Source organism: Hippoglossus stenolepis, chromosome 2 (assembly GCF_022539355.2).
Source record: "Hippoglossus stenolepis isolate QCI-W04-F060 chromosome 2, HSTE1.2, whole genome shotgun sequence".
Classification (NCBI taxonomy): domain Eukaryota; kingdom Metazoa; phylum Chordata; class Actinopteri; order Pleuronectiformes; family Pleuronectidae; genus Hippoglossus; species Hippoglossus stenolepis.
The window spans coordinates 21,148,470-21,171,668 of record NC_061484.1 but is presented as its reverse complement, the minus strand read 5'-3'; the positions used below and the strand labels follow the sequence as shown (position 1 = coordinate 21,171,668).

The 23,199-nt window shown below is 42.4% G+C and overlaps 1 protein-coding gene across 6 annotated transcripts in view; it reads left to right on the top strand.

Moving 5' to 3' along the window:
* The window catches only part of inpp4b (inositol polyphosphate-4-phosphatase type II B), a 196,824-nt gene that overhangs the window by 80,549 nt on the left and 93,076 nt on the right, over nucleotides 1–23,199 (top strand). For 4 of the 6 annotated variants that reach the window (XM_035168576.2, XM_047341924.1, XM_047341928.1 and 1 more), the window contains 2 exons: nucleotides 8,445–8,563; nucleotides 13,640–13,756. In XM_035168576.2, coding sequence (XP_035024467.1) covers nucleotides 8,445–8,563; nucleotides 13,640–13,756 — 236 coding nt within the window. Of the gene's footprint in view, nucleotides 1–8,444; nucleotides 8,564–9,084; nucleotides 9,411–11,025; nucleotides 11,142–13,639; nucleotides 13,757–23,199 lie in introns of those variants that run through there. The other 2 variants (XM_035168557.1, XM_035168551.2) reach the window with 2 other exon arrangements.

Sequence of the window (23,199 nt, the reverse complement as noted above, 5' to 3'; positions counted from 1 at the left end):
AGCCTTAGTATACTTGGGTAGTTGAATCACTTAACTGAAATTGCAAGTCATGTCATTGTCGGATTCATTTTTTCCAACCTCCGGAAATGGCAGCAACCCGCATTCAGTCAATCTGCGCTCAGCAAGGCTGATTTAATTTCTGCCTGTGCTAACCAGCTAGCCCTTGAGCTACAAGCTCTCACTGAGACTAGGATCAAACCAGAAAGCACTGCTAATTCAACTACCATCTCCACTAACTACACATTCTAAAATGCTTATTGTGTGTCCAAGTGAGGAGAGGGAGACTGGCTTCTTAATTTCTAACAAATGGAAACTGTTCCAAATAAATATGCCTCTTTGGACTGCCAGGCTGTTAATGACACTGCTCAGGTTAAAGTCTCTGCTTTTTAATTTACCATCCACCATGACAAATTGTTTTTGTGGACGAACTAGCCACAAACATTGTCTTTCATTCCCATAACATGGTCGTTTGCCCATTGTGGGTGATATGAACATCTGAGCTCTGTGGACTCTGATGTCCTCATTTGACCTAAGACAGGTTTGTAGGCCTCTGACTCACAAAGCCAGCAAAGGATTTGACCTCATTCTCATGTGAACTGAAACACAGATAGTGGTCATTCCTCCGCACCTCTCGGACCATTATTTAATTCTCTTTACTGTTTTGCCTCCAATACACCAACTCTGGTCTTGTTTCACCACAACCTCTCTCCCACTAATTTTTCTTACTTCCATTCTGCTGCCTCTTAGCACATTCTTCTCACTATGGGTCAAGGATGTAATAAAGTAGGGTTGTGCGATATGACAAAAAGCTGATATTCTGATTGAGCAAATGTTTTATCCAGAAAAGAAATACATACATAATGTTACTCTTTACTGATACCTTTTTGGCATTGATTTTGCAGATGTAAGGTGCAACAACATCTACTTCCATCTTGTGGCAAAAGACTCAAAAGATGTCTGGAATTTGTTTTGAGCACTTTGTGCTGTAATTTGCAAAGTACATTTTCTACGACTTTTTATAACCAATCTACATCTGTCTAACAGAATCACAATGAAATGGTATAATATGAAATGTTAGATGTTAATATCTTCATATCACACAACCCTGTCAAATAGTTTCTCTGCTCTGTGTCCTCTATCCACCAAATGAGCAGGATTCTAACCAGCCATCTAAAAGCTGCATACCGAAAATGGCTTAACTGGTCTCAGGGTTTATCAGTAACTTCTATCTTCCTTCTCATTCAGCACCAGTGCTTATCACAGACACCACCATCAAAACATTACTCAGTCTAACATGAGCTTAACCAGACTCAAAACTCTCACCTGATATCTTAGCCTCTCTCTTTACTAAGAAGGTGGTGAACATCAGTAGCCAATTCTCCGAACTACTCAAAACCACTACTCTCCCCTGGGTGACCCTCTTTATTTTAAGAACCATCGGCCATTCTTGTTTCCTCCATTCTTATCTAAGGGTATCAAAAGGACAGTTTTCAAACAAGTCTCAGAATTCTTCTTGCAGAACTTCATGATCCAAATCAGCCGGGCTTTAAGAGCAACCACTCCACTGAAACGGCTCTGTTATCAGTGATGGAGGCCTTAAGGGGATGTAGGGTGGCAGCTTAGTCCTCAGTTCTTATCTTATTGGACCCATCAGCAGCTTTTGACACAATGAATAACTGCATCTGCCAGTCGTACACTCTGATATGGGCAACTCGGACAATGCACAGTCCTGGTTTGAATCCTACCTCACGTGGTGTTATTTCAATGTGTCATGGAAAGAACAAACATCTGTATGCCATCGATTCTCCACAGGGATGACTAAAGGCTCAGTCCCCTTATTTAAAAATACCCTCCCTGATCTCATTATCCAATCACTTAGCTTCTCATATCATTGCTATGTAGATGATACCCAACTATACCTGTCATTCCTGCCAGATGACCCAGAAGGTCTGTTCACAGATCTAAGCTTGTCTGTCTGACATATCCACAGTGAAGAAGATTCACCACCTTTAACTGAAACTTTTGAAGACTTGCTCTAGGCTCTATCCATCACAATAGCAACACAATCGCTTCTCCCTTTCTCTCCCCAACCAATGCTGCAAGAAAATTAGCTGCCATGATGTGACCAGCTATCCTTCTCTCCCCATGTTGCATCTGTCTCATGGTTGTACCACTTTGAAATGAACAACATAAGAGGAATCTAGACTGGGCTGACTTAGTATCTCACTCAATTCTTGGTAGAGGCTTTGATTAACTCTCACCTCGACTACTGCAATGCCCTTCTAGCAGCTCTCACAGTAAACACAGTGAGACCCTCAAAGATGATCCAGAATGCTTCAGTGTGGCTGGATTTTGATCACTCTCAAAGGCCATGTCTCTCTGCTGTTCATGTACCTCCACTGACAATCAACGGCTGCCCAAATCAAATTCAAGTCACTAATGCTTGCCTACAGAGTGACTTCTGGGTGAGGGTTGTGCACTTCCATTACTGAGCCTGATGCAATACACATGTCGAAGCATTGCCAATGATCGGATACATGAAAGATGCATATCAACCTACAGCTAATGTAATACAATGTGATTCACAGAGTGGGATTCAACATGGTACAGATTTTACAGCTTATGCATTTTTTACTTTATGCATTTGTTTATCTTTAATGGCAACTTAGTAAGCATCTTGTTTATGGTATTTGAATTCTAAAAACACTTGACCCTTTCACAAACAGGGGATTTCCCTTGCGGTGGAAAAAAGGGCTTAGATAATACCTGGACTAAAAATTTACCTTAAAGGGGACATAGCATGCAAATTCCACTTTGTTAGTGCTTCTACAGGTTAATGTGGGTATCTGGCATGTCTACCAACCCAAAAACTCTGGGGAAAAAACACTTGCGCGTTTTGTTATAGTTCCTCTAAGTCAGAAACGTCATGCTTGAGCGACTCGATTGCGCTTCCTGGGTTTTGTGTCGTAACAAGGAACTGGAAGTCTCCCTACATGGTCTTGGCCCAAGCATAGTGCAATTTACCTTAACTACTGCCAGCAGATAGATGTGCTTTACACTTTCAGCAGGTAAGCTCACTCAGCAGAGACCAGAAAACAGTGGTTGCGTGTCAAATTGTGTACCTTGCAAATGCAAAACTTTTGATTTATAGCAAAATGGTGGAACATGTAGCTCTTCCTACTCCATGATTATCTGTGACCTACCTCCTCTCTGCGCGACACACACACACACACACACACACACACACACACACACACACACACACACACACACACACACACACAGAGTTTTGGGAGCTGCAGAAACAATCAATTTACCTGTAGTTTTAACAGCTGAAATACAGAGTCACATTCCATCTCCCACAGAAAATAAGCAAATCTTGCGATCCATAGTTTGCCCCCATCTATATTTAGTTTTTATTGCTTAGGGCTTCTGCTGGATCTGCTTAATTAGTAAATGTACAGTATGTGTGTACAGACTAAAGCTTATGCAGGTAATTCCCAAGTAAATGATAAAATGTTTGAAAAAAAGGTTTCTTGCTGCACAATCCATTATTTGAATCGCTCTCACTCTAATGGGAAATAGTTTTCTGTTCCTCCCTCCATGTCACCACCTCATTATCTCCCTTCTCATTCTCGGGCTTCCTTCCTTAAACTCTAAGGGACTCTGTTGTCCTCTCCCTCCGTCAGCCTCTCTCTTTCCCTTTCCTGACACTTCCTCCCAGTATCATAATAGCTCTGACCTAAAGTGTCATATCCCTGCAAGAGAGCCAGTCATGCATGGTTGGGCACCCGGTCCCATTTCAGTCACCCGGCTGGCCGTGGTTAACTGCGCAGGGAGGAAAAGGGAAGATCACTCTGATCAGTCAGCAGCGGGGGGTCAGTGAGGAACTTATAACCAGTGAGTGCTGCACAGAAATACAGTTTTTGTTTGAATCGTATTAACATGAGAGAGATGGTGTAATTTAGAGAAAGGGAGAGCAACAAATTGGATAGATTTGACAGAGATAACATGATGAAACAGACTGAAAGAAAAAGCTAAGCCTGTGTGTCAACCTTTATGGCTTTTAGCAGTTGTATCCATGTCAAGGCATAAAGCACATGCTTATGTTTGTAAGTGCAGTCTCTACTTATTATGTATATGTGGGTTTGCAAGAGTTAAACACCTTTTTCCAGCAGCCCAACAATCACAGATGCTCATTTTATGAATATCAGAGTATGTAAAAAAAAAAAATTCCTGACTTAAAAACTTGTGGTTTATGCGTGCACACAAACTCCTCAGCTTTAGCCCCCATCCTGCATAAGTAAATGTGAGGCCTCCTTTAATGCGAGTCCAAAAGACCTGGCACTGAGATCTAAGAGAGAAAGGGAATGGGAAATCAGAAATGCATCTTAGAAATAATACATGCATGAGTTCTGCTGCAGTGCAAAGTATTTTTTAACCTTGTCTTGCAGCCTTTTCTCAACAAAACCTGCCAAAAGAGTCAAAGTCATTAAATGTTGTTGTCGATCATACTACTGTGTAACCAAGAGTAAGGATAGTTGCTGTCTTCCCCCCCCCCCCAAGTCAGCTGTTCAGGTTGGGCACACACTGAATAGATTTAACCCCAATTTAACTTGAATAAGTCGCCCTAACTTATTTTATAATCTCCAACAAATAGGCTTTCATTTGAGGGGGTCAAAATGTGTGATTAATTCCCTGAACAGTCAATAATCTGCCCTTTGGACAATTGGAAGGATTTGGCATTTCACAAATTTAGAGCAGCTGCATGATCCAATTTTCCACATGACTTCTGTCAAAAGATCCATTACAAACTGTTGGGAGCTTGTTTTAATGTTATTGAAATTGTACTCTCCACGTTATGACTAACTGTGGTGTTGATTACGACTTTGCTGTTAAAACTGACCATTTTCTTCTACTTCATCTAACGCAACTACTTACACACACTTGCATCATGAGAAGTCGATTTGACTTTTACAGTTTGAGAATTAAACATTTTGGTCTCACAGAAATGGTGAGTTTAAAAACATGTAGTGAGATCACACGCATGTGTAATGTATGATATGTGTAATATGTGTAATGCGTGTAATGAGTCATTTACAAAGGGGATTTGTCATTTCATTGCTCGTGCAGCATTCAAACATGAGTCATTTAAATAAATACTATAATTTCAGTGGTTTTATGGTAGCTATTGGTAGCTAAGCTCACCCAGATGTTAAACATACCATAGAACACACAGTATATATACATTCATAACCACACACACACACACACACACACACACACACACACACACACACACACACACACACACATAATTTCTTTCATTACCTCCTTTAATTCAGAAGGAAAACTGTTATACTGCAGCAAACAGATCTATTCAGAGTTAAATGTGCCGTTGAAGCTGTTTATACCATACCTTCATTCGTGGAAACCTACTTCTCCAATTTTTCTTTTTTTCAAAAGCATTTGAGTGTTTTATGTCTTGTTGTAAAACCGAATCTGTATTACATGTTTGTTGGTCTAGTTTGTAATGGCTGCATACATTATTCCCTTCATGATTCACTGTGTGCTTCCCTGCTGTGACATTGCCACTACTCCCAGACAGTGGTAGAAGAAATATTTTCCTTAATTTAAGTAAAAGTAGCGAGACTACAATGTATAAATATAATTTTATAAGTAAAACTCCTGCATTAAAAATTATATGATAGTGTAGTGTAAGAGTATTAATTCATTAATGTCATTTTAATTAATTTAAATACTCCTGGATAGCTTCATCTATAATAGGTATTTTCAGTAAATTATTATGATATAAATATATATGTGCATATATGTATGCGTGCATCTGAATGGTGCAGTGGAAGTATCATTGCCTTTATAACAGCAGATAGAGTTCAAATCCTGGTCAGGGCTTGCTTCCAGTTAGGTTCCCCAGGCTACATAAGCCTACCTCAGAATACGAGTGAGAGAAAGGACAAGGACTGGGACGCATGCAAATGGAATAAACAGGATACATCAGGTAGATGGCCCTCAGGGATGAACTGCTAAGACAGTCCTTCAGGCTGCAGAAGACAGAGGACGAGGAGGAAGAAGAGAAAACCTTGTGGAAGTCCAAGGTACAGATAAAGAGGTGCCCATAGAGGAGGGCGGGGCCTATCACAACAGAAGCTGTGAAGATGCCCCTCAGACGTTGAATTAGAAGTACCCAAAGTCCCTATGGGACACACCACTGAAAGTAGTAGAGAACAACTGAGCATTGAAAGTGTGAGACTTCAAGTTCCAGACTGGCTAACCAAGCAGACATAATGTTGGGGGACAAGAGAGAAGAGGGCAATAGTGATCGATGGGGCAATCCCAGCTTCCAGGAGTGTCAGGAAGAAGGAGCATGAGAAGATTTAGGATTACCAGGGCGTGAAAGAACAACCGAACAACAACAGATGAGGTGGAGTCCATGAGCATTAGGGGCTGTGACCCCCAAACTGGGAGAGTGGCTCCAGCAGATTCCAGGTACATGTGAAGACTCTGTCCAGAAGAGTGCAGACCAAGGATACCTCAAACTTAAGACCCAAGCTTGAGGACCCAGCACTCTGATCTATGTATTTAGCCCTTGTGTGCTTATTGGCTTCCTCAAGCTAGTCTTCCCAGTAGAGAGTAAATTCCAGCTAGACCACTTGCTTGGTAGACTCAATAAGTCATATCTTAGTGGAGCCGATAGAACATTAGCAGTATTCTTTGGTTGACTTGGAGCTGCCGGTGCTGTGCAATGCTTCTCCTGTCAGGGGGCTTAGCCATAAAAAATTTACAACGCTGTCCATATATCTCTTCATATCGAAACCCTTCCTTTGATTGAATCCCTTTGAACATTTTATACTCTTATTTAAACTTCAAAAAATATTTCCCAGCTTTATTGGTGAATTCATATAAAAGGTTGAAAAGGAAAAGTGAAGTCACAGATTACTGAGACGTTTTGACTTGTGCATGCTGAGAGGGTTCCTTTATTCCTTTGCTTTCTTGCAGCCAAGTGTGTGGCAAACACTCATTAAATCACAGCTTTATTTGTGCTGCTGTTCCCATAAAAGCCAAGGACAGTCACCATGACAGTACAATCAACATTCCTCCATTGTCGGAAAATGTCTGGGTGCGTGAACCCTTCATTTCTTTTGTCAACTTCATTCTCGCTCTTCACTCCCGTTAAAAGCTTCCTGCACAAATCCTTTTCATCTGCACTTCCTGTTCAATTGCTTAAACATTAAAATCAAGCCCATGAAGATGGAACATGACACAGAAGACAATCTTATGCCCTTGCTGGTTTTTAATTGAGTTTTACCCACTGAGTAATATTTCCGAGACTCGTTTTTTTTCTTTTCTTTTCAAAGTAACGTGTGAAACTGACTAGGCGCTACAAGCAGATCGATCGCTGTTCACGTGCCAGAATTGTGCTGGGTAGATAAAACACAGGTCTTGGACAGGATCCACTAGGTTGCTGAATACAGATTTGTTCAGTGTATACAAAGCTTCATTAATACGTAAAAGCAGAGCCATATGGTGTAATTTACCTGTTATCAGGCTGGATGTTGTTGTGCCTTCCATGTGAATCAGATGTTTGCAGAACTCCCAACTTTTATTTCATGTTTGGAAAAACTGTGAGCACAGAAATGAGCATCTTCCCCTTGCCACAGGGGAACAGACATCTTGATGGTCTGTTTTGTTTCTCTTTGATTTAGCACTCATGGCCAAAAGTGCAACTCTACTACAGTATGTCTGACTCACATAAAGAGATATCAAGCACAGATGCATTAGCTTAGGTGGGATGGGATCAGCGAGTGTTATCGTTTTTTAGGAGGGGGCTCCGGTCCTAACCAGGAAGCACCACATTTCCTATAAAGGAATTGTGGGATGCGTACTCTTCCTGTTCATGGAAGCAGAGCTAAGTGTCTTTGCTGTCAGAAATGAAAGCCCTTATAATACCGATATCTCCCTGCCAGAGGGCGTTCTGCCTGCTTGGCTGCCATTTTAATCAACTGCTGATGCAACAATTTTATATCTCTGCGTATCTACGTTTTTATTTATTTCTTCTATCTTTTACTGTGTTGTTCGCACAGAGTGAGGAACAGAAGATTTCTCTATTCCTTTGTGGGGGATGCAGCTCTTTAGTTCTCTAGCATGTGATTTTTAATCCGACAGGAGATATTTTATAAAACGCCTACCTTTGCTCTTTTCTTCTATTTCCTCTTTTTGTTTGTTTTCTGTGTTTGCCTTGTCAACTGCTGCCACGTTCTTCATCTGGGGGGGCTTGTGTCTACTGTAAAGCTTCTGCTCGCCCTCTTATCTTGATTTGTTGTGCTCCCCTCTTCCCCTCTGTCCTGTTTTCTCATCATCTTCTCCTCTCTCTTCCTTCCATCGGCTCTCCCTCTCTCCTTCCCTCTCTCGTTTCTTCGCTGTAGCCTGTAATGATCTGGTGGCCTCGGGCAGAGACAGGAAGCCCAATGCTTTGGTCCAGGTGGCTGTCATAGATCCACACCAGCAGCACCTCGTCACTCAGGCCTGCACAGAGATAGTGGAGGTAAGGCCACACACACACACACACACACACACACACACACTCACATGCGCACCATCCTCTCCCTGTCTCTCTCTGACCTTTGATGTTTGTTGTTTTGCTTCGCCTCTGGGTCACTTGCTTTTGGTTGGTGCTCTCTCCATCTCTGTCTGCCCTTTCTTGTCCCTCAACTTTTTTCTTTTTCCCATCTGACTCAGTGAAGTGGAACAGACGATGCGCGTTAATCTTCTATTGCTTGTGATAGTTGAGTCCCAGACATCTATGAGAGTGTGAGTTGGGCTTTCAATCAGAACCATCTCTCTGCATAGTCAGTGTGCGTTTGTGGCTCTAAATGCTCTGGAGTTCTTTATAGTGAGAGTGCTTTGTGTTATTTGACCTCCTTATGTGCTTCTTTTCTTGCCCCCAGTGTCAAAGGCAACAGACACACGAGTGTGTTTTTTTGGGGCGGCAACAACTGCCCCTAACCCCACTGTGGAACACCCACTTACACACATGTGCTGCACACACACACATTTTTTCTTTCATCATGTGAGGGCAGAGTTTCCTGACGCACAAAAAGGAGTCACTTTTATTTTCCTGCTAATCCAGTAAAAGCTGAATTAGCATAACTGTGCCTTTCATAGACTGTATTTCAACTGCTTTTCCCCTCAGTGCTGTCAAGGGAACAGCAGTGTGTGTGTGTGTGTGTGTGAGTGCGAGTGGAAACACAGGATGTGGTAGGATACTGTATGCTGGTCTCAGCTCTGTAGACACTCTGAGTGCCGCTGGAGTTTTGATTTCATGGCTGTAGTGTTCAGGATATGAAGCAGGATCTGAGGACATGGATTGCTTTCGGCTCCAGAAACACAAGGTATGCGCACGTTCCATGTGATTTTACAAAACTGTTTTTAAAGAAAGGTTTGCAAACTTATAAAATGTGTTTAAGATAGTCTGTGGAGTTTTCTGTGCCATATTTCCATGTTATTAGCCTGCAGGGTTATAAGTGAACATCACTACTCCTTTGTGTCTCAGTGGATTTAACACTTCACACAGAAATCAGGTCATTTCGATCAGTAATGTTATTTGACTGAGAAGCAGCACAACATGGTAAAAGTTCCATGTTACTTTGACACACTGGTTTGTGTTGTGTCAGAGGTCACATGTCAGGACAGTGGTAACCAGTCGGGTTTCTCACTCTTACACATCAGGAACAGACGCAGATGTTCATTAACCTGTGTGGCCAGAGGAGGACCTGTGTGAGAGTGTGTGTGTGTGTGTGTGTGTGTGTGTGTGTGTGTGTGTGTGTGTGTGTGTGTGTGTGTGTGTGTGTGTGTGTGTGTGTGTGTGTGTGTGTGTGTGTGTGTGTGTGTGTGTGTGTGTGTAGTATGAATTTGAAGACAGCCCAACTGCCACTTGTGTTTCTCGTGTTTGTCACATTCCCGGGATGCCTGCTCTCAACAGCTGCTGCCAGCTTAGCCGGACTCTCATTTTTATCTTGACTGCATATGCATTTGAGCATCAGACCTACTCATGTGATAGGCGTATTAACAGGAATCCACGGTATGATATAAGAGTTTAATTTAGAAGATAAATGATGGAGTGTGCCAGCTGCTACATAGTCTCTCTAGTCTTTTATATGAATCACAAGACAGGAGACAGATGCAAAGAGCTGCATGGCATTTAATCATGTTGGATCTGGACTTCAATACTCCTGAGCAGTATTTTTATTAGAATTTCATACTGTTAATATATTAGTACATAGTTCATTCACAGCAGTATTAATCTATCGTGTGCCGTATTTCCACTGTAGACACTTTCTTTTATCTCCACGGAGAATGTTCGTCTTTCAGTGTGGGCACTGCGTCTTTAACTACTGTTGGTAAAAGAACCACTGACAATCTCAAACCTGCTAATTCTCTTTTAATAGGAAAGAGCTTAGACAAATTGTATTGAAGTGTGTTATCTGCTCAGTGAAAAGAAACGGCCTCTGTTTCTGTGACAATTTTAAGTGCTTTGTTTTCCACATGTGCACGCTTTCTGTTCAGCTTGACACAAGAGACGGGGAGAGTGGGAATGGAAAGAGGGGCATTTTCTGCCAAACCCTAATATGTCTGTGTAGGGAAAATCCCATTCCTGAAACACGGGCAATGGGTCCAGGAGAGGTGGTCCTCGAGGGGATTTGACGTCACGCAAAGTCGGGGGATAAAACGGCCTTTGATGTCATGCTAGTCAAGCAAAGAACCCCTCGCCTGGAACGAGTCCAAAATGTCTAGTCTGTGCGAGCGTAATTATGACTGGTCAAGGGAGGAAGAAAAAGCTCCAGTGTACGGAAACTCAAGCCCCCCCCCCAACCCAATCACACTCAAACACGCACAACCTCTAATGGTCTAAATTGGCCATTCCATGGAGGTTTGCTACCCAAACAGACAAAAAGACAAGAGAGGGGAGGGGCAGCTGTCTCCCATAGCATATGTTGACCACTTGTATGACAGATTTGCTCACTTCTGTGTGTAAATGGAGACAGGCTTACCACTTTAGCTCATCTCAGCCCATCAGAAGCACTGCAGAGATCCAGCCACAGCTGAGGCTGCCAAAAATGCTGGTAAGTCTGAATGATGCCTATTCAGTGCGCCAGCGAGGGAGGTGCAACGGGTGTGTGTGTGTGTGTGTGTGTGTGTGTGTGTGTAAGTGTGTGTGTAAGTGTGTGTGTACCTGCAAAATTCTCGAGTATAATGGCCCTGCCTGTCTTTTTGTCAGTGTATAGAACTGATGTATGTCCACTGAGCTCCAGTTCATTGGTTCCCATGGTTTGTACCCGCTGTGCTGAATAGGCCTGTGTGTTTAGGATGTCGGTGTACACAAAACCCAATCCTTCACAGATATGCGGCAAATGGCACTGGGCATCAAGACGGGTATTACCATGTCAAGAATGGCTGAAGCAGGAGGCAATAGACTTGTCTTATTTCCGCTCTGTTAGCGTATGGAGGGTTTCAGGAGGATCAGGGGGTTAGTGGTACAGTTATGTGGTGGGTCCCTGGGTTCCCTCCATATGTATGTGTGCAGTCAGACACATCGTTCTGTCTTTTTGTGTGTGTTGGTCCACTGCTTCTCTGAAGGGCTTCATGCTTTGGCTCCTAATTTAACACCACTTATTGTAGCCGAGGACGAGGGTGAGTTGATGTGTTCCACTTTGCTGGGCTACAGAAAAGCTGGTTAAATGATCATTTAGCATTTATTATTATGAATATCAGAATGATTCAGTGTTGAGGGAGTTATCAGCGTGCTCGCTTGTTATCCTTAAGGTTAGTAATAACTGAGGAGAATAACACCTGCACACTTTTTCTAAACCACACATTTACTTAAATAGAGAAATAAAGGACATTAACAGTCTGACCTGACAACATTGTAACAGGGATTGAAATCTCCCGGTATATTATATATCTATATTTGTTTGGTTCACTCTTTCCATCAATGTTGCGTCTGCGTAGCCTTGTACCAATATGTGCTTTGCATACAACTGAGCGGAGACATCATGTGCTGATGATATGATCATGTTATTATGACAAACAATTAATTGGTTTATTGGCTGATAAAATAATTTGCAAGAAAATATTAATTGAAAATGTTGAACAGCATGTGGCAAGAGTTTCATTACACAACACTTTGAATATTCTACTTTTGAATTTGCCTACATTTACCATATATAGATTTTGATTGGAAATATATTTACTGTGATATTTATCAATATTCCGATTTCAACCCTACTCACCAGCCTTAGTTGGTTTTCCGATGTTTGTTTTTCTTTATTTTAACTCCAAGGGTGTGACCATATATTCATACATAAGTGCCAGCTTGCCTGTGTCAGCCTCATTACCACTCCCCAGCCTGTCCCAATACAGTCCCAAAGGGCTACATTCTAGAGACGCCCATTGGAGAGGGGCAGAGGAAGCGGAAGCCCCCAGTGTAAACACAAAATGCTTTGATTTGGTACAAATAGACAACAAATGGCCCCTAACAATCTCTGAGTCTTCCAGGGAAAAGCCCCTCACCCTCTGGAAAATAGAACTCATTGGAATTACAGTTTATTTTGGCGGTAGATTGCTCCTATCAGACTAAATTCAAAGGAATGATTGTGCGAGAGATGAGTGTACGATACCAAGTGGCCTCCTGAGCCCGCAGAGCCTCCAGAATGCATCATGTGCCCAGCTACTTGTAAAATTGCAGCAAATCTTCAAATGATACAGTCACGTTATTGCTTTGCAAAGAAACACAAATATTAAAACAAGTCTCTGAAACCAAGTTACTTACAACATCAATTTCCTGTATTTCAAGAATATTGTTCTCAGGGTATAGATGGTGCAGAAACCAGCCTTATTTCACAATATTCTCTCCGTTGTAGAGAATTCCTCCCAAGGTAAAAGTGCACCTGTGACAGAAGGGTTTTCACTTTGCAGGCACTGCAGTGGTCATAGAGAGGGTTTTCAAATCTGAGGTAAACACACCCTTGCTACATTGGACATTTTACAGTGTTATGAGCAGAGGTCTCTGCAGATCTCAATGGGAAAACTAGCCATCAACCATTCCAAAAGGCCATAGCCGGTTATTTGCGAGTGAATTTTACTTAATGTTATGCAGCCCTTTGGTATGTTTGCAAACCCCACACTGGTTGCTCTAGCTGGTTTAATCCCATTGCCACAGCGCCCCTGTGTCAGTTCACCTGTCAACAGTTGTTGCTCCTGGCCTGCGGTCTCAGTTGGAGACTGTAGTTATGCCAGAGCTCCAGGTAGACCCACCAGGGAGAGCTCTATCTTCTCCTCTGTTGTGCCCAGGAGAAGCAGCAGGAGAGGCGAGGGGACTTGTGGGGGGGGAACGCCAGGAGGAGGAGAGGGACAGACCGAACCCAGCTGTTGGCTCATTTACACACCCGATCCCCCCTCTCCCTTTCATTTCCCCCTTTGGCTTCCTGCGTTTTCATGAACATGTGTGTTGCAGAATCAGTGTGTGTATGAGGATGCACACTGTCGCACATGCACACACAAGCACACACAAGCACACACACAGTATCTCACCCTTTCTCTGTGTTGTCCCTCTTTCCGACAGGCGAACAAAGACCCACTATTTCTGACGGGGGTGACCTTCCCTTCAGAGTACCCTGCTAGCCCGGAGACACTAGTCAAGCTAACTGTGTATGATTCAAAGGACAAGAGCCAGGAATCGGTGAGTAAATAGTTGGTTTTTTTACCTTGTGTGGCTGTGTGTGTGTTTGTTTGTTGTATATGTTTGCATGTTGGAAAATCCATCATGTGAGCATGAACGTTAATGATGAGAATGTGTTCGAAGCCTGCGTGAAGCAGTCATCTGTACAGTGTTGGTTGTGCAGCACCGAGCTTTAAACTTTACAGGGGATGAACATGAAAAGCTGCGAGAAATCCGCTACAGAGTCTTGTTATGTTTAAATTTATCCAACAGATTTGGAGGTGCAAAAAGTTGTGTGCTTAAATTTAGCAGGCAGGGTACTATCAGCGTCGTAGTTATCAGTCATTTGAGTCTGTATCAGACCGAGACCTTTGCCTTTTAGTTTTGAAGGAAAAGGGTGTGTAGCCTTTGATGAGCATCTGAGCGTGGCTGCCCGTCCTTTGCCAGTGATCCTCTGGGAAAACCAGTCGGCACATCAGTGGGAATGGGAAAGAGAGCCAGACATGGACTCCTGAATGGCCGTGGCCCTCTTTATAGGAGGTTCTTCTCGTGTGGGTGAATGCATGATCTTAATCAAGCATCCCACTCAACCCCGGGTGCCAAGATCCTAATGGTCACAATCTACAATGAAACAGTCATGAGCTTTATGATGAAAAAGGACACCATTACAGACCTCTACACTGGTAGCAGTTTTCCTGCATATCTGAGTAAAAATGACTGTGTACAACTGTGCGGGGAAAAGTGTGTTTATGTCCTTTGGGACGGCGGTTTAAACTGATTGCAATTTTACAAGGAGCAGCTGCATTTGATCAGTTTTATTGGCACTTGAAGTGAGGAGTTTACAATGACTGTTTCTCACTGTACATACTATAAAGCCTTTGTGAGTAAAAGGCCAAAAAGTCATGAGAGTCATTTATTTAAACACCTACTGAACATGCAGCACATGGAGACCCCCCAGTAGTTCACTTGGTAAAACATGACCTTTGAGGGGAGTTTGAACTGCAGAGGCTCGATGCGAACCCAGCCCTGGTTCACCTCCCCATAATAAAATAAAATGTGTGAAAAAATAACTTAATATATAGCGTTTATTTTTTCATCTGTTTGCTTGCAGTCTTCCTTCCACCGCTGTAAAGTGCTAATATTTTCCACAAAGGAGGTTATGTTTTCACCCCTCTACATTTGTTTGTTGGTTGGTATGTCTGTCAGCAGGAATACACAAAAACTACTGAATGGATTTCCCCAAAACTCGATGGATGGGACAAAAATAGAATCAGTCAAGTACCAGACAGAAAAAGAGTATTGAGAATCACCTGGGACAATCAATAAAACCCCAGTCACATCCACCCGTAGTGCTGTCACTCCTATTAGCAAAGCACATGCACACAACAGTCAGATTCCTATTTTCAAAATCCTTAAATGAATAACTTAGAAATTGGATCCATTCTTGAAGCACATTGCATTGTTTTTATTTTGTAGGTGCATCAAGTGCATCTTGTTTGTTAATGTCTCAGTTGAATCAGTTTTAATCCTATGCTTATTGTGTTTAACGTTCAGCGATGCATTATGGGTGTCTTTAAAGTACATCTTGCTATGCCCTCAACAATGCCTCTAAATGTAAGTGCATTATAGCAGTTATTAGCATTTGCAAATGTATCACCTAAGTATCACTAAACTACATAGGTCTGTTTCTGTGCTTTTCTCTGGTTTGGCATTTTGCATTTGTTCCTTGTTTATTCAGTGAAATCATTTGGATCAGATAGAACGTTCCTCAGGTTGTTTCCCGAGCTTCATCAAACACCTCAGGACATTTCCTCTTGAAGCAGCAGCACGTAACCACCTCTGGATAATTGAAATAATATCTCCATTCATGTCAATGGGAAAATCATGGGAGCTGTCAGTTCATGCGATAGCTTCAGCAGCCACTTTGACACAGACTGTGGCTTTCCCTGCAGAATATGAAATGCTGGCTATAGAATATGACTTAATATTTTACTTACATTATTATTATTTCACTTATTTATACTCATACACACCATAATAAATGTAACCTTTTATTGTTCTTTAGATTATGGTGTTGTAGCTTTGCTAAGTTCTAACCCTACATATACTGTTGTGTGTGCACAGGATGTTTTTGTCTGCTGAGGTTTAACTGAAATGTTTTTTTTATCTGGTCTTACGAGTATATGTCGTGTTCCATATAGTGAGAATTAGGACAGTATATATTTATGTCGTGAAACTCTGCACCTCCTGCAGACAGTGTTCTCCCTAGAGAAGCGAAGCCTCAGCGTCTGTTTCCCGGTAATAAAGTCAAGGAGGGGAGCTGATTTGCGGCTCATACAAACTCCACCTGCTGATAATCCGTCCAGCTTGTAATGTATTCATCCCGCTCCAGCTTCTACCCAGATTGTGTCACACTGTGCCAGGAATTTGCAAAGTTGGTTCGGAGTAGGTTTCCCAAGTTTGCTGCAGAGCATTACCCAGTTTAAACAAATCAGAGGCCTTAACGTTGATGACAAATGTACTGTAAAAATCTGCTCTTACTCTATGAAAAAGTGTTGAAATATAAAAACTGCAGTAGTTTATATAAAAGTTTTATTTTTGATTTAATCAAGTAGCACAGTTATATGTATTTTTACATATCATTGTTCAGTATATGCAGTATGACATTAACCTGTGTGTCCAGCTGTATAATCATTTGCCTCTTAAAATTGCAGCCTTAGACATAATCCCACATGAAATTCACTTATAATGAGAACACAGAGATTTATTCCACGGTACAGTTTGTCCTGAATGTTCATATTGAAGATCACAGATGTGAATTTAACAGTTTAAACTCTCCATCCACCTCCTTGAGTATTTCTTGTCTTCTGTGCTTCCCTCCGAAGTTTTTCAAAACTGATCCAGACTTTTTATACAGATGGATGAAATGACTGCTCTGCAAAAGTGAAGCCAAAGCGTTTTAATTGCTCATTTATGTCTGGTATTGTCATAAACCCTGTCTCCTCCATGTAAGTGAATGGGTCAATGGCCAAACAAAAAGTGAAACTACATGTCAAATATATGTTTGTGTCATTTCTTGCATTTCTTTTCAAACTGAGCGCTCATTTTTTCCGGTAGTATTGTTATTTATTATTTATTTGATGCTATAAAAACAGGGTGAAACATCATAATTGAAAGTTGCGGCCGCTGCTCCATCCCCCCAGTCATTAGTGCAGAGACTCCAAATGCTGTCATCAGCGCAAGATGGCAGCGTTGGTATCTTGGATATTGAGGATTGATGGAAAGGAAGTGGAGACACTGCGTCCATCTTTATAAACAGTCTATAAATTGAACATGTAGCCAGGCAAGCTAAACACTTGGATATAACGATTTTTTACTCATATTCCACTTTATAGGAATGGCTTTGTTGAAAAAACAACAAAACAATCATATTCACTCGGTAAGTGCACTAGAAACTAAATTCAATGGTTCATTGTGTAGGGTTTAGTTGCATCTAGCAACTATTATACAACCAACCACGTAGTCAGATGCATGCTGGTGGCCTTCAGGTAATGTAACAATACAAACAGCCTTCTTTAGAGCCAATGTTTGAAGGATACTATACGAACATGGTGCTGCAACATTGTGAACCCACTCCCACTGTTAGATATAAAGGACACATGGTTAGGTAACGGAAACCCAATGATTCTTAGTTTCAGGTGATTATATGATTTTCACTGGGTCCCCTCTTGACTTTTCATACCAGTTCAAATATGATTTTCAAACCTTGTCAGAACATTTTTCACTGTGTTATACACTAATGGTCATGCAATTATAAATCTTTATATTCCATTTCTACAGAACCATCCACTTAATTCATACACACTGGACCTTTTAATGTACAGTGTCCGGATCAGGTTTTCATTTAATGCTTTGGACTTGATGGGTTTGAACGTCTGTCTGTCGTTCTGTACCTCACACTGTCTGTGAGAGTGAGTATTTGCTGCAGCTCCTGTCAATCTGTCAAGAATATCTCTGATGTACAACACAGTATTCATCTCAAGCTTGGCTTTTAGAGCTTAAAGGGGACATAGCATGCCCATTTTACCACAAGTTGATATGGTTCCTTGGGGTCTTAATGAAATGTCTGTAACATACTTTGGTCAAAATACCACAAGGATCATTTAAAACAGCACCCTTTTTACCCTGTATAAAACAGCCCTCCACAGAGCGACCTGTTTTGACTGCCTGTTCCTTTAAATGCTAATGAGCCAGCTCCCCCCTCCCCCCTCTCCCCCCATGATTTTAAACGATATAAATTACATATTTTATATGATATAAATTATCAAATATGCATCCCATACTTTGTATTCCCCTTGTTGTCCTGGAGTTTTAATTTTCCCAATCACATAATTAAATGTCCCCCTCTGCCCATCCACTACAAGCACACAAGCAGACAGACAGAGAGAGAAAGAGAGGTGGGGGGGCTATGAAGACCATCATTTACCCCCGAACCCCGACATTCAACGGGTACAACAACAAGCGGAGAAAGCAGAATCGCGGGCTGACCTTATATATACAGTCTATGGGGCTGACCAGCGCGGAGAAATGCTCGTCCCGTGTGAACAGCCAGGCGGCTGCGTGCTGGAGAACGGCGCTGCGCTGCCTCGCAGCGGCACTTCCGCGTCCGGTGTACCCCGGCGTAACTACTGTAACCCGGCGGAACTACTGTAACCCGGCGGAACTACTGTAACCCGGCATACAGTAGAGCTGAACACTGCGGAAGTCTTCCACACAGCTGGCAGTGTGGAAGACCGCTGCGAGGCAGCGCAGCGCCGTTCTCCAGCGCGGCCGGCTGCCTGGCTGTTCCTGCCAGAGGGCATTTCTCCGCGCTGGTCAGCCCTCTAGACTGTATATATAAGGTCAGCCCGCGATTCTGCTGACCTCTTGTTGTTGTACCCGTTGAATGTCGGGGTCGGGGTTACAGTAGCGCTGAACACTGCGGAAGTCTTCCACACTGTTGGCTGTGTGGCGCTGACACAAATTCCAGCTCACGCACGGGAGAGCGAGCGGTCGCTCCCGAGCAGCTGCTGCAGCCTCCCAGTCCCAACGATCCAGACAAATGCCACATGTGAGTGAATCGCGGGCTGACCAGCGGAGAAATGCTCGTCCCGTGTGAACAGCCAGGCTGCTGCCCGAGGCAGCGCTGCGCTGCCTCGCAGCCTCCGTGTAAACCCGGAAGTAACGAGTGTGGGGGGGTGGGCCAAGACCATGTAGGAGACTTCCAGTGTATTGTTACGACACAATACCCAGGAAGCACTGTCCAGTCGCTCAAGCATGACGTTTCTGACTTAGAGGAACTATAACAAAACGCGCAAGTGTTTTTTCCCCAGAGTTTTTGGGTTGGTAGACATGCCAGATACCCACATTAACCTGTAGAAGCACTAACAAAGTGGAATTTGCATGCTATGTCCCCTTTAAGGCTGAACCAACAGACTTACAGGACAGGTCCTGTTGAGCCTTTCAAACTCGTCATTCATTTTCACACCCTGCACTGCCCACAAAGTAAAAAAAAAAAAGTTTGGAAGGATGAGCTTCATCGCAACTTTCTGTGAACATCAGAAAAAACAAAACTCCCTCTTCCTTTCTCTCTGTATGCCTCATATCCTGGCCTTGAAAATACTTGAAGATCTTTTTTTCTTCTTTATTTAGTTTTTCTCTGGCACCAGTGCTCTCGTGCTGTGGCGTTTAGATTTTTAACTCCGCTCGGCTGGGCCCAGCGTGCTTGTCAGTGTCTCATTAGAGAGTCTTTAAGTGACACAGGCGTGACCCTGAACATGAGCTGGCACAACGCGTCAGCCCCCTTTGTGCCATGAGCTGATTCTCCTCAATGGAAGGTACACACCACACATGGTAACCACTAAACACAAATATATACAGTTTATAGAAACTTTGTAAAATTTGCATTTTTCACCATAGGAGTTTTGGAGTGGAAATAAGAGGGGGATGAAATTGAAACACTGAGGAAGGAGGAAACTGATGGAGCGTGGTTTATAGACGACTGCTTTAACATTCGTACAGGACCGGGGAATTTCATAGTAGGATGATTTCCCTCTGCCTTGGGCTTCCCATTTAGATATTCTAAGATGACACTGGCTGCATGGTCATGAATATTTGAGAGCATGCACCGGGCTGATAGAACGATAAGTCAGTGGGTGGAGGTGTGAAAAGGAGTACGGCCGGGTTAGATATCTCAGGTGTAAGTGATCCCCTCCCCCTCAAACTCTGGTTGTCAAAGGATGAGGGTATAACCTTACTTTGTCACTGATGTCTTATCTGCAACTGCACTCAGAATGACTCAGAGGCAATAAATTACCTTTCAGCCCTTATGTACTTCACAGAGATCCCTTCATTTACAGCAGGTTTATCATAAGCTTAATCAAATCTGTGAATATTATGAGTTAAACACAGATTCAAAGTGTAACTAATCTGCTAATCTAAGATGCAAACCCAGAAAATACATATTTACATTTTGAATACAGGCCATAGAGAAGCCAGTGCTTCCCTTTAATTATCTAGACGGTGGCAGCCCTCCATATTTCATTTTTTCTCGCCACTGTTTCATAATGAACCAAAAAATGTCCTACACTTTTTGCTACGTGCGAGCTCGTCCTACCATACGCTCACACTTTGGTCCATAACATTTTTACCATCCATGCATCCAGATCTCATTGTTTCGGCTGCAGTTGTGTGTGTGTGTACCCACAAGTGGCATCCAATGCAGTACACTCTCTTTCACTCCCTGTGTACCTGTCACTCGGAATGTGACCTTCATGCTCGAACACGTTAACGCCATAGATCACATTAATTCTGTGGGACATGCTGCAGGAGCACACTGTCGTGTTAAACGTTGACCTCATGAGTCTGGGGAAAAAATGTATGTTTGGTGGAGGCATACAACTGCAGGGCAGTGATCCTTGTTTCAAATGTATAGAAACTGTATAGAAGACTGGACAATGTGGTCAGAGCAAACATTTAAGGCTCATGGTATAAACCTTAGCAGCCTTCGATTATCTTCAAAGCTTATTAGAAATCAGAGCAGGGCCCATCTGAAAGATGCAGGATAAATAGACCTCGAGTTAAAAGCATGTGGAAGAGGCACATGAGATTATTTTTGTGTGTTGGTGCCTCACATTTATGCTCACTTACCTCTGTGAAGAGGTTCGGAGACAAGCGCCTAATGACAGACCTGTGGTTTGCTGTCAGTGCAAACCCATTACTGAGTGTTCTTGTGGTATAAAGGGAATAAGACAGCTGCCTCTGTAAGAACCTCTCTCTCTAATCACATTCGCATTTACCCTGCCTTTGCTCGCTGCTATCTGGAACGAACGTGTTATGCAGTTTTCAGTTTGCATTTCTATTACTGGCCAGGGCGAGAAATTTTGATTGGTCTCTGAGATGTGCTCAATAGTGTGACAAACAAAAGACCCCGTCTGGGAAAAACACGAGTCATTTCCATAAAGCTGCCATAAAATGTTTTAAATCAAGTAAAACACCAGTAAAGGTTTTTTTTTTTTTTTTACTGTGTTACTACTGTATAATGGCCATTTTGTCCTGTGGCCTGATAAACACATATACCGTCACACCATGTTCACTAAAGGGATTGAGCAAGATATCTGTGATTCAGAAGGCAATGGAGAATAGAACTGATCAAAGTTGCATCTCAAATTGCTTGCCCCCTCCCCCCATACACATAGACACACACAGGCTGAGGAAATTGGATAGAGGTTGTACAATGGGAGCCCCAAAGCAGGGAAATGGGAGGTATTGTTGGATTTTCACTGGGTCCCCTGCTCGACTTTTCATAACAGTTCAAATATGATTTTCAAATCTTGTCAGAACATTTTTCACTGTGTTAAAAGTAAATGCTGTTAGACCACACTGAGATCTCAGGGTGTGAATCTGAAGCTGTTATTTCCTTCTGATGCGTTGTTTTACATTGTGATATCTTAAAGCTCTAAAGCTGCACTTTTATCATTTCAATCATACTGTGTCATGATCCATTTCACTTTGGTGCCATACATCTGCACATGCAGCAGCTTCTACCCATCAAAATCTTTTGCACATTTCCTTTGGTTGTAGATGGAAATTTTAAATGGATAAAATTGTAAATATTTGCGAATCAATCTGCACTCACTTCCTCATCATGACAGAATGAACATATTTCTTCAGGGACCTTCTCTGTATTTGGCTGCATTCATCCTTCCCTCCATTCTGACCAGTCTCCCTGTTGCTGCTGCTGAGAAGCATAATGCTTCCCCCACCATGCTTCACTGTAGGCATGTATCCAGCCAGGTAATGGGCAGTGCCTGGTGTTCGCCAGAAATAGGGTAATTGAGCTCTGGCCAAAATGTTAAATTTTTGTCTCATCAGACCAGATAATCTTTTTTTCCCCTCCTAATGCTGTTAGGCAAACCCAAGCAGGCTGCTATATGCCTTTTACTCAAAGTGGCTGCCGTCTAGCCACTCTACTATAAAGGCCTGATTGATGGACTGCTGCTGAGATGCACGTCTCATTGGCAGGTTCCTCCATCTCTGCAGAGGACGTCTGAATAACTGTTGGGTCTTTGGTCACCAAGGCCCGTCCTCTGCAGTTACTCAGTTTAGTTGGAGGAAGAGTCCCAATAGCTACAAACTCTACAATTATTGAAGCCACTGTTCTCAAGGGAACAATTTAAGAACAACTTTAGAAATTATTATATATTCTTGTCGCCGTTTTATTGCACGCATTGCATTCTAAGGCTGCAAATAAAACACTCATTTTAGTTGTTCAATGAAATGACTCACCACTGAATGTTAAGAGAATGAGACCTGTGCTGTTTTGGATGACAAATGTCACGTATTAAAAAAAGTTCAAATTCCATAAAATTATGTGATAAAATAATGTTTTTTGCAGACATAGGCCAATGGGACATTACATTGGATACAACAGTTTGTAGTAACTTAATACCTAATCTTGTGTTTCTTGGGCTAGGTGATATGGTCAAAAAATATATATAAAGATAAAAATGTATATCATTTAGTTTAAAGACGTTGGGGTTTTAAAGATCAATACTTATTTATCAATACTTACTTCTGTTATATGGCTTATGATGTAATTGTATTGTGATTATTATTGATCTTGTTTTATCGGCCGGCCCTATGTTGCAGATTCTCTCTTTCTGCTGTCTAACTGATTTGAAGCCTGTTTGACTGGCAGATATTAGCCACCTCTGAGGAGGCCTGTGTGAGCAGCCTCTGTTCCGTGGTGAATTGTCGCTCCAATTATGAACTGCTGAAGTATGGAGAATCCCGGCCTCAGTTAATCCTACCCTGTCAATAATCATGATGTGTAAAAAACGGTGACTTGACATATTTTTGGCATAGCCAGTTGCTTTTAGCTGGATGAGTGTCAATGTGTTGGGAATTTTCTGTAAGTGCACAAG